Genomic DNA, 12,842 nt, shown 5'->3' on the forward strand with positions numbered 1-12,842 from the left:
ATAGGTACCGGGGATCTAACATGTAAATGTTCAACTTACTCTACCTACACATTTGTCATTTTTATATCTGATATTTGATTTAATACAGAATGTCATACAATCAAAGTTATTGAAGGCAAGTACGTGGTTTTGAAGAAGAAGCTAGATTTCTCATTCATGGTCTGACTCAGAAACTGGGATATGAGGTTTTGCACAGATTCTCAGTAGGTTGGTGTCATGTGTCAAGGTGAGTGCGTCACAGAACAAAGATGCTTAACACATGAAAAAGGAAATGTTCCCATCATTGCTTTAAATCAAATGAATAATTACACCAATGGCATGAATGCTGACTGCTCTCTTTGTGAGGAGTAAGTGTTTGCTATTATTGGATATTGAAGTTTTCAGTGTCAGTGTATAATCTATATTAAGATGACAACTTCAACATCCCTTCAACAGTATAACAAGGAATCTGATTGACATTATTTCCCAAATTGTCAAATGTACTATCTATTAATATTTGTATTTTATAATGACACCCTTTTCCATGGCGACTTTTGTTACAATATATCTAATTATTTTAACATATAGTTACCCATCTATACAGCTGGGTTTTTCTTGAGTGATCTGGGTAAAGTACCTTGCTTAAGGGTACACGATATCTATTGCATATCTTAAAAGTCAGCGAAATTGTATCTGTCCATTCAAGTTAATTGATTTTGTATAAATGTTAATGTAGATTAAGAGGGTATTTTGTATACACCCTTATAAATGTTTACTGCAGTATGCCATGGTAAAATGCACAGTAAAGTGCAGGAATTGAAAGTAATGTAGCACATGCATATGCACAGTAAACCATGTACATGTATGTATGGTATAATGGTTATACATTTATGGTATTACAATGGGGAAACAGTGAAATAAATACTGTATTAAACTCTAGTAGGGGTAGAATATATTTTAGTTATTGTTTTTTTATTATTTTAATTTATGAATATATGTTATATAGTCTGAATTCAAATGTATACAAATATGGTTTATTCAAAGGCATATCAACATATATGTACATGTGTTTTATTCTATACTACAGATAATTATGTAACATACAAAGTTTATAATAACTAATAGACGTGTGCAGAAATGTTACACACACACACCCACCCCAATGGAAAGTTATGCCTGGTAGTGGGTTAGATGGTAGGCCTTGTTACAAAGTACATTTGTCAAATCAAATAAGACCAATTTATATGTGCATTAAAATGTTAACATATACTAATACATAAATGAACACATGATTCACTTATGTATTGAATCGATAATGACCGTGAAGCATAAATAAACGTTCCATATAAGCAAAGCACATGGGTTTCTTTCAAATGTATGTATCCACATTAGATCAAACGAAACGGAAAATGTCTCAACGCAAGTCTGGTGGAGATCTCACCGCGGGGGGGGGTCTCTCCGAGATAATAGAGCTTGCGAAACCAGTGACGTAATGGCGAACCTACGATGAGGGGGGAGGGGGACCTTAACATGTACGTGCACTATTGGAAAAACTATTATTGTGACGTTTAACGATATTAAATTGCATGTGATCAATGTATTTAACTGCTAATATGTGCATTTGCTACGAAACAAACACACATATAGAGTCTTAAGCATCAGTGAGAAAATAATAATAATAATATTAATAATAATAGTCAGCTAAACGTGTTTCTCGTGTGGAGAACTGCGGATAAACAGGATTTCGAGAGGTCTTTTCACAGGGTTATAACATCAGTGTAGATGGCAACTTTATTGCATGTCCCCAACTACAGTAACGTTGCAGTGGAGTAGACTACTCAAACCACTGTACTTCCTCTGTGTCTACACTTCCCCTCCGCTTCTCACGCCGTGACGCAGGGATGCGCCGATATTAGCTGCGGGGCGGAGAGGCGCCCCAGCAATGCGGGCTGGGATGCTACTGTACAAAACTAGCTGAAAGTAAGATGTGTATTATTCTTGTTCTTGTTGATGTGTTTCATGAATGATGTGATGTTTATGTAAATACATCTATATGTGTGTAGGGAAATCCTTATTATTTATGACATCATTCTTGGTAAACATTGCAGATACTGATGTTTTTATGTCTCTGTAGTTCATCTTGTATGTCTCATCCGGGCAGTGCAGGCAGGTTTTGCGCCGTGTGGCAGTGTTTTATATCAAGTATATTGGCTACAGTTGCTTGTCAGCAGTCAATAGGTTTCGGTTGTTATTGTGTTTGTTAGTATCGGTTGAGTTGCTGGATACATAATAACAAAGGGGAACAAACGGATACAGGGATGTCCGTAGACTCATCAAAGCTGCTTTTATAAAGATTCGTTAAAAGGAAAACAAATGTTTTATTTTCTCGCATACTAGTTATGTATTATGTTGAATAACGGTTGCTGATCTGGTGCTGAATTATGGGCGAATTGGTTAAAAGGCGTGTTTGGGTGGGTGGTCTAGGGGCTTCCCTATACTACAAGCCAAGTCTGAGAAATCCCCCTTTGAAACGAAACGCAGGACACATTTGATCCTGTTAGCCCTCCAACATGCACAGCAGCTCAGTGGCTCGGTCAGCCAGGCAGTGTTTAAAGTATGACATCCTTCCCCAGCCAGACCCCCGCTAACCCGACCGCCCCTCGCCAATGTTTCATTTCAGGAGCTGTGAAGGACAGGCAGCACCATGGAGTACATGAATGAAAATGTGGGGATACAACTTCTGCTGATGCGCATGAAACTGGAGAGCTGCATTGGGGCATATGACATTGAAGAAGTAGATTTATCTGAAGGAAGCCTCACCCAGGACGAAATGGACGAAAATGAAGAAATTACAGACTCTTTAGTGCTGGATGAAAGTAAGCACGGTCTTCTGCACGACAGGGTCGGTTATGGATCTGTGAATGAGCTGCTCTCTTTTGCTAATGTGGTGTCAGACGATCCACAAGTTTTGCACAAACACCAGTTGCAAGAAATTGGCGTTCTGTTAAACAAGGTGAGCTGGTACATTCTGATGCTAATTAATAAGAACAATAATAATTATGTTTTATTTACAGATTAGGAAAGCTGCATGTTTATTTAATTCCTGTTGTATCACTAGCTATACTCGTGGTTCTGGAAAAATCACACAATACTAAATAAATCAAGTAAAAAAAGGGGATTGTTAATGGTCTAAATTAAATTCCTGCCAGACTTAAACAACCCTGCACAACAATATTACTAGCTCAGATTTCTCATTGGGGTTATCTTTTCTTTTAATACTGAACGCAAGCAGGTGTGGGTAGGTTGGCATGTAGGTTGGAATTTCTAGTTAAGCAGGTCTGGATTAGGCGGTTGGAAAGGTTAAGTGAATAATGCCTTATAGTGTTCACTAAAAACGTAGCCTCTTTCTATTAAGAAACCATTGTTTTAAAGGTTAAAGATTAAAGATTTTGACTAACAGCTGGTGCTAGGAAAATATATGAATCTGAAGCAAAACATTTTTTTTGAATGGATACATTTCTGATGAGATAATAATAATAATCTTCTTTTATATGTTGTGTAGCAATGCCAGAAGATGCATTATATTAAAGCTGTGTGTATGCCTCCACTGAATAAGTTGGATCCTCACTTTAGATAATGTTTCTGTGCAGAAGGATATGCTGGTACGAGATGGACGTTATCGCATCGGCTTGGACGTGTTTCTGTTCCCATGGAAGTACACCTACAGCAACCCTGGCTCGGGTCATGTTCCTAAAGGGTCTTTTGGCAAAGTACACCTGGCTCAGGACACAGAAACCAGAAAACGAATGGCATGTAAACTTGTAAGTAAAGTTTCTCTCAGACAGGGGCATGTGCAAGACAGGTGTGCTGGAAAAGAGAGTTTTTTTTGTTTTATAATGCATTGCAAAAACAGTATAGACAGTTTGGGCAGCTAGAAAGTTACACCAAGTTTGATATTTAATTATTAAACTGAGTGATATCTACAGATCAGTTTCAGTTAGCAGTTCCATATAAATCAAGGCATGTTAGACAAATGTTGGCAGCTACCAAACAGAATCTATAAATATTATTAGTGACTTGGTTCTGTTTGTTTGTTTACGGCTGTTTCATTTCAGCACTTGCTATTAGAGGTCTGGCTTTATATAGTAATTGTCCAAAGTTGAAATTAATATCAGTGTCGATTTCGTGTTGGAGTAATAATAACAGATGTTCGAGAAGATTGCACTCCAGCAAATACTGCAAATATATGAGTTTATGCAAAAAGGGGAAGCAGTCTCTTCCTGTATTATTTTAAAGAAAAGGGTATGTTTTTATGTTGTTTAGAAAAATGCTTTTTGTTTTTCGATATCCATTTCTAGGGCCTTTTTTTATAGTGCAATTTCCTAAAATTATTATTTAAAGTGAGCACCACCACTTAATTTTATGTTGTACTCTTATGTTGTAAGTCGCCCTGGATAAGGGTGTCTGCCAAGACATAAAAATAATAATAATAATAATAATAATAATAATAATTTGAATCATTATCACTTCTGTCTTAAACATAAAAAAATATGTATGTGCATATATAAATATATATATAATTTAAATAGTTTGAAGTCCATTAGAATTAAACAATTAATGCTTGAAAGAGAAATCCATATAGCTCATTCTGAAATATTTGTATTATAATTTTGTATGTTTCTGTGTTGTGGAACATATTTAGATTGTTAGTAAACACATTGCTTAGCTATTAACAAAAAACATTATTTAATGTCTTCCAAAACATACTAAATGCAGAGGTATTTCCCACAGTGAAAGAGTGGTCAAGGAAAACCCCTCCTTACCAGGAGGTTCAGTCCCCAGTTTTGCCATTTGTGCAATGTTATGAAAAAAGTTTTTTTGATCATTTGATCCATAATTAGCTCAATCATTAAAAAAATGCGTAGGTTATTTAGGATAAAAGCCTACAGTACATTAATACTAATACTCCTTCTATTACAACTAAAGCTCCTACTACTTCTAATAAAACTACTGCTAATAAATAATACGTATATCTATGTATAGCAGCATTTAGTATTTATTTCAGTATTTAGGCCTATTCTTTGTTCCTATGCCTGACCTAATTTCTATTTAGAGTTAGCTTTAGTTTCCACTGGGCTGGTTTAGCAGGTATACACTCACCTAAAAGATTATTAGGAACACCATACTAATACTGTGTTTGACCCCCTTTCGCCTTCAGAACTGCCTTAATTCTACGTGGCATTGATTCAACAAGGTGCTGAAAGCATTCTTTAGAAATGTTGGCCCATATTGATAGGATAGTATCTTGCAGTTGATGGAGATTTGTGGGATGCACATCCAGGGCACGAAGCTCCCGTTCCACCACATCCCAAAGATGCTCTATTGGGTTGAGATCTGGTGACTGTGGGGGCCAGTTTAGTACAGTGAACTCATTGCCATGTTCAAGAAACCAATTTGAAATGATTCGACCTTTGTGACATGGTGCATTATCCTGCTGGAAGTAGCCATCAGAGGATGGGTACATGGTGGTCATAAAGGGATGGACATGGTCAGAAACAATGCTCAGGTAGGCCGTGGCATTTAAACGATGCCCAATTGGCACTAAGGGGCCTAAAGTGTGCCAAGAAAACATCCCCCACACCATTACACCACCACCACCAGCCTGCACAGTGGTAACAAGGCATGATGGATCCATGTTCTCATTCTGTTTACGCCAAATTCTGACTCTACCATCTGAATGTCTCAACAGAAATCGAGACTCATCAGACCAGGCAACATTTTTCCAGTCTTCAACTGTCCAATTTTGGTGAGCTTGTGCAAATTATAGCCTCTTTTTCCTATTTGTAGTGGAGATGAGTGGTACCCGGTGGGGTCTTCTGCTGTTGTAGCCCATCCGCCTCAAGGTTGTATGTGTTGTGGCTTCACAAATGCTTTGCTGCATACCTCGGTTGTAACGAGTGGTTATTTCAGTCAAAGTTGCTCTTCTATCAGCTTGAATCAGTCGGCCCATTCTCCTCTGACCTCTAGCATCAACGAGGCATTTTCGCCCACAGGACTGCCGCATACTGGATGTTTTTCCCTTTTCACACCATTCTTTGTAAACCCTAGAAATGGTTGTGCGTGAAAATCCCAGTAACTGAGCAGATTGTGAAATACTCAGACCGGCCCGTCTGGCACCAACTACCATGCCACGCTCAAAATTGCTTAAATCACCTTTCTTTCCCATTCAGACATTCAGTTTGGAGTTCAGGAGATTGTCTTGACCAGGACCACAGCCCTAAATGCATTGAAGCAACTGCCATGTGATTGGTTGGTTAGATAATTGCATTAATGAGAAATTGAACAGGTGTTCCTAATAATCCTTTAGGTGAGTGTAGATTATGAGAATGATCAATGAAAAATGACCACTGAACACAAACACTGAGACCATCTAAAATCTAAAGACGTTTTCAGCCTGAAGAAGGTCAGGATTTGGAAATAACCCTAATGCCTGAGATCCTTTCAAATGAACTCTTTTCACATTAGAATAGAAACTGAAAGCTATACTTCAATCATTCTGGAAACTTAACAGAAACTCCCTTTTAATGAACAGTGCCTGTTTATCTGATTTCATATATCAATTCCATTGTAGGCATAGAGAGAAATGCCCATTCTAATAATGCATTAGGTTTTATGTAATTGCATAACTGAAGTACAATTAATGAAGTACTGTACAAATCTTCAGTATTAACAAAGGTGTTTTGGATATAATTCAATAAATCTGCTTATTTTTCACAGCTTCTAAAATAATTCCTGCACTTAAAGGACAATGAGGTAGTGAATAAGAGAAACTTGTCAATAGATAAGTCTTAAATCTAATTAAATCAACTGCCCAGAATAAAGCAGACATGAGTTGTGGTTTTCTTGAGTTTGATTCCTTACACAACGGATTAGTGTATACCTGATTGGGATAGCAATGTTTTGATTAATAAAAAAAAAAGGCACTTAAAATTCAGTACAATAAATACCTCCAAAGATTAATTAAATCATAGTAGGAAAGAATGGGAATCTTTTGTTTCAGCCAGTCAGTGTTATTTTGTGATGGCTTAAACATTAATTTCTGTTTAACTATACAGTGCAAAAGTAACTGCATGTGTGCAGTGCTTCTTTTCATTTTCCTTTTTGATGTGATGAAAGTCTGAACAGGTGTACTTTCCAAAACTAAGAGAAAGAGGCATTGCGCATACACCACTTACTGGAAACTGAATGGGCTCAAAAGGGGAAGTTCAGCTCTGAAACTACAGTGCAGGAGCCTCCAGGCCTGACGAACACAAAAGGCAGTCAGAGCTTAGTGCAACAATAATGCACCACTTTCATCTTTGTTCAGGGGTTGCAATAATTCATTTTGCTCTCTTGTGTCTTCCAGATTCATGTCGAGCACTTCAAACCGGCTGACGTGGAAATCCAGGCGCGCTTCCGTCATGAGAACATCGCGGAGCTGTACGGGGCTTTGCTGTGGGACCAGACCATTTACCTGTTCATGGAGGCTGGAGAGGGGGGCTCTGTGCTCGAGAAGTTGGAGAGCTGTGGCCCAATGAGAGAATTTGAAATCATCTGGGTCACCAAGCAGGTGCTGAAAGCTCTGGAGTACCTTCATTCCCAGAATGTCATACACCACGACATCAAACGTAAGCTTTCCCATCAAGGCTGTAACTATTTTATATAAGTGCACCCTGTCAATAGAAAAACTGTATACGTTTATTAATGTAATGTAAAAGTAGTACCCATTATTAGCTAAGAAGGAATCATGTGCACTACGTTATGTGTATTACATATATCATTGGGTGATGACGTGGACATTGATTAATTGTCTAAGACATATTTTATTTTATAATTTTTATGTTGTAGAATTTCTGAAATGGTCACACCCCAGCTCATGAAATTTCATCAGTTCAAATTCTTGTTGTATTTATTCATGCTCTTCAGGATTATATTGCATTTTCAGACCATTTTAAAACATCTGTAATAGAAGGGTGAAATATGCTGAGCTAAACTGGTACTTTCTAATCATGTGATGCTTTCTGTTGCATGAAATAATTTCTTGGTTAAGCAATCTATTTTCAAGGCTGTTTCAGCAGATGAGTATGCAAACAGAAATGTGGAATTTCCAAATTGGATTTAATACATTTGAAAGGATTAGGACATTAATTAAAGTATGACTCTAGTATGCTTGTGGCTCACTCTTTGAACATGTGCATTATCTTTCTATGAACAGTGTTAAGGACATGGTTTGTTTTATTAAAATGTCTGGTTTAATATATTTGTGTAGACCTGTTGAATGTCACTAAAATACCTTACGAATATAAAAGCTGTAGATTTTACCTTTTTCTTGATTCCCTCACAGCCAGCAACATTGTCTTGATGTCAACCAAAGCTGTTCTGGTGGATTTTGGATTGGCTGTGCAAATGACAGAAGATGTGTACAAACCAAGAGATCTTCGAGGGACAGAAGTAAGAAGTTATATTTACTGATATACAGCTATGCTTACTTGTAGTGAAGAAATTTAAACAGCTTTGTTATTATGATTATGCAAATTCATAAGGCATATACAACTGCCAGTATAACTAAATATTTTATAGCATGCTTGAAAGCATATTTGTTTGAGTCTGCCTGTTCTCAGATGGATTATATATACTGTACACTTGCAGAATGCTTAATCACTTTGTCTTCACAAGTGATTTCTCTGGGGTACACAATCATGGCCAAGAGAGATTATTCCCCACATACAAATCTCAGTTCATTCCTGTTTCTGTTTTTACTCCAGCAGCGGAGCTAGGGAGGGTGATACTTATACACATTCTACCTTGATCTATGTCTTCATTTCCATCTTCTGATATAAATAGCTGCAGTGTCAGCCCTTGTTTTATGGCTTAAGTCTTAATCACTGCAGTGTGCTTGGAGATAAGAAGCAGCTGCCTTGGCCCATGTTTACTTGTTCGGCAGAGAGGAATATCCAGATTTCGGATGGCATTGATTCTGATTCGCAAGTGACTTGGGGACATGAAAATCACAATTGTTATTATAATTATTGCTATTGTTGTAATGACTGAAAGACGTGTTGCAAGGATCCAGATTTGTACAAAAGTAAAACGGCATCTGTCATTCCGAAGGCGGACATTTTTAAATGCAGATGACTTTAAGACATAATGTTGTGTTTGTCCTTGAATGCATTCTGCCACACAACAGGCTTGGCATTGACCCCATGTGTCTGTTACAGATGTACATGAGCCCGGAAGTGGTCCTTTGCAGAGGTCACACGACGAAGGCAGACATTTATAGCCTGGGCACCACTGTCATTCACATGCAGACCGGCAGCCCACCCTGGGTGAAGAGATACCCGCGGTCTGCCTATCCCTCCTACTTGTACATAGTAAGTCTCCTAATTATTAATGATCTTCTATGCTTCTGTATATTAACAGCATGAAGTTCTCTGCAACACTTGTGTAATGGATTACTACACCCTGTTTTCCCTTAAAAAAAAAAAAAAAACAGTGAATTGCTTCATTTTGTGTTCTCTATTACTGTAACCCAGAAACTGATTCTCATCAGTGTTTGTGTGTAGTATCAATAGGTAAAAGGTGTAGAGAGATGTTAAGGAAGCCTTTGCAATACTGCACATGGGGGAAAAGATCTCTGTTTGCCATTAACAGTACTAATACTAACAATACTGCATACAAACAGATGTCTGTTCTTATTTGACCATGCCTACAATTTCTATGTCCATTCTGATAATTCAGATATTTTACTTAAATAACAAAAACAAGCCTGCAGGATTTAAACTGCGACCTAAAACTACCTTAACCTTTAGAGATATGCTTCTGCTTTTCAAGCCACTGAAAACAGAAATTACAGAATTATGAAATTGTACTTTTCCATATGTATAGGCTGATTTACGTGAAAAGAAACTAGGAAGTAGGCACTATTTTTAAAGGACTTTTTTATGTTTATTTATTTTGGGCTTTCTTTGTTCATGAGTATAGTTGTGAATGGAAGAAATAAACAAATCTTTAAATTGAACCATTTGATATTTATTACATGCCAGTAATCTGTTATTAAACCCCAACCTGACAACTTCCTGTTTCCCCCACGTTAAACAACATTGTTCCAGTGGCCATGATGATCACATCTCTAATAGGCATTCCTGGTGATTAATGGACTGTACAGTTCGTTGCTACCTGGTGCTTGACGTGCCTAACCCTGTATGTCTGCCAATTTCCCCTGTTTAGATCCACAAGCAGGCCCCGCCTCTGGAGGACATTGCGGAGGACTGCAGTCCGGCCATGAGGAGGTTCCTGGTGGGCGCTCTGGAGAGGAACCCTGCCCAGCGACACTCTGCAGCGGAGCTCCTGAGAGACGAGGCTATAAACCCGCCCCGGGAGGACCAGCCGCGCTGCTGGAGCCTGGACTCCGCTATGTGTGAGGGGACGCACCCCATGCTGCGCCAGCACAGCCAGCTGCCCGACACCACCCAGGGTACGGCACGGTCCACCGTCCCCTGCCCCTCCCCCTCCCACAGACACAGGCTTCTCAGGGCATTGCCACTCGAATGGCTAACATGGCTCCAGCTGACCGGGATTTTGTGGCATCATGGGACCATTTTAAAATGGTTGAAAGGAATTAGAAAAAGTTCCTGGCTCTTGTTTCTGTTCTTGTTGTTTTAATTGTGACTCTGGACTCTGCTCTGGACGAACTCTCAGTTCATGATTTTACAGCATTGATATCACTCAGTGAGCTGATGTCTGTGGGGGAGAGGCTGCCAGTCCTGAATGGGAAAGAGTTGCAAGTCAGAGTTCACATTCACATACTTTTATTGATGTATTCCTCAAGTTTCCCGTCTATTATTAGTAACATTTTCCGGTTACATTTTTAGTAATGGAAAGACAATTCCCATGTAATCTGTCCTATGAATAGTCAATTTCTAAGTGGAAAAATACTCAAAACACCTCTATGCCCTAGGTCTTGTGAAATTACAGTGAGTTATGGAATTTACTGGATCAGTTTTCAGTCCTGCAGTAACATTGTCTTCTCCAATTTTGGCTTATTTAACCATTTCTCACTTAAGCTAATACACAGTAACATCAAAAACAAGAAGCTCTTGAAACAGCTCTTCCTACATTACCAGTTAACACTAAATCCTAATTCCTTTCTTTCAGATTCATCTTTGTACAGCAATGAAGATTCTGTCCCCCAAAAGAGACAGGGATCGTTGTACATCGACCTGGGGGCACTGGCAGGTTATTACAACATAGTAAGGGGACCCCCAGCATCCGAATATGGCTAACAGCTCACCACTGCCTCACGCTAGTTCAAGGCCGTGTCTGTGGATTACACAGGAAGTGCAAATTAATTGGAAGATGGGACTCCAGGTGATTTACTGATGAAATAATGTGATCGTCCTCATTAGCAGGGTATTACTCCTCAGTGTACAAACTCTGTTATTTGCCCACAGTGAACGAGCTGGACTTGGGATTGGGAGTAATGTTATTATGGAATTGAAATTGAGATAGCAGTATGTACTCAAAGAAGTGTTAAAGCCTGTAAACAAGGACAAACCAAGAATAATAAACAGGTGAGACTGAAACCATAGTCAGGGGATAACCTGTTTTTAGTTGTAATAGTAATGACGCTCACGAATATCTGATGATGTATGATCTATGAATACATACATATTCCAAAAATATGTTTCTAATAGAAATGATTCACATGATTGGCGGTGTATGAGAAGGCTTTAGTATTTACCTAACAAAATGTCTTACCAGTCTACTTATTTACTAAATACAGGTTTTAGCTTGTATTTGTTTCTACAGATTCCTATGGAAACAGTTATTGCTAGTAATTGCTATGCAGGTTAACCAATATCTATGTTTATTGTGTGAACTATTTGTGTAATGTCTATTGGTTTTGTAACTTTTAATTGTACATCCAGTGAGATGAAATGAAATGTGCCCTTAACAATTGTTCACATATGTGATTTGAATAAATGTATTTCACATTTACATTATACAATGGCTTTTGAGCTGTGTATTTCATTTGCTAACAACAACCAATGCAGAACTATCAATCATATATTAATTTAAGATTTGATGAAGGTTGGTGGTTTGGGTAATTTTATTTTTAGCAGTTTTAACAATGCTTAAACTTATAATTCCTAAAAAATACATAGGTACACATGGTAAAGCTCAACAACTGTTTAAAGTAAGATTTTTCATTCACAGCATTGCTGCACATAAGCTACCTATAGAAGAAATTAGATTCCTGTTTTTATGTGCTGTTATAAATATAATTAACTAAGTGTATATAAAAAAATTGAGATATTTTCACAATACAGGGTAATACTCAATGCATATAATTTGTATATTAGGCTTTTTACATCTTTAACGGGGAATAACTATCTTTTTCTTTTTGTCTTTTTCTATATTTTTAGAGATTAATGTCACGATTGAAGACATAGTTGAGTTTCTGCAAACGTTTTAGTTTTTTTGTGAGTTAGATAACCACTAGTGATACTAAGTGTTCTCTGAGCCGTTATCTAAAAATAAAGGGGAAATTGTATATTTAAAGAGGAAGTGAACTTTCCTAGTTCAAATTCAAGAGAAGGGTATAATATTTTCAGCTGGTGTTTTTACCCCTAGTCCTGGGTGACCACTGTTTTCAGATTAATGTTCCACTTAAAACCAATAATTCAATTCCCTTTTTTCTTCACTGGTCAAATACCGCATATCAGATCTCTTCAATAACAAGATGTGTGAAATTTGATTAACTGGACCCAAACAAAATTAACTATGCTAATTACTGGAGCGTGAGATAATTCCCACCTGTGTGT

General features: G+C 37.8%; 1 protein-coding gene across 1 annotated transcript; it reads left to right on the forward strand.

Annotated features, from left to right (window-relative positions):
* Window positions 1-1,814: 1,814 nt before the first annotated feature.
* On the forward strand, window positions 1,815-12,025 carry map3k8 (mitogen-activated protein kinase kinase kinase 8). Its single transcript, XM_066717804.1, has 8 exons — window positions 1,815-1,959; window positions 2,660-2,992; window positions 3,630-3,800; window positions 7,385-7,646; window positions 8,363-8,469; window positions 9,237-9,389; window positions 10,246-10,492; window positions 11,173-12,025. Exons 2-8 carry the CDS (start codon window positions 2,684-2,686, stop codon window positions 11,298-11,300), a joined length of 1,377 nt encoding a protein of 458 aa, XP_066573901.1. The 5' UTR covers window positions 1,815-1,959; window positions 2,660-2,683; the 3' UTR covers window positions 11,301-12,025.
* The last annotated feature ends 817 nt before the right edge of the window (window positions 12,026-12,842 follow it).

This window comes from Amia ocellicauda, chromosome 2, assembly GCF_036373705.1.
Source record: "Amia ocellicauda isolate fAmiCal2 chromosome 2, fAmiCal2.hap1, whole genome shotgun sequence".
Taxonomy (NCBI): Eukaryota; Metazoa; Chordata; class Actinopteri; order Amiiformes; family Amiidae; genus Amia; species Amia ocellicauda.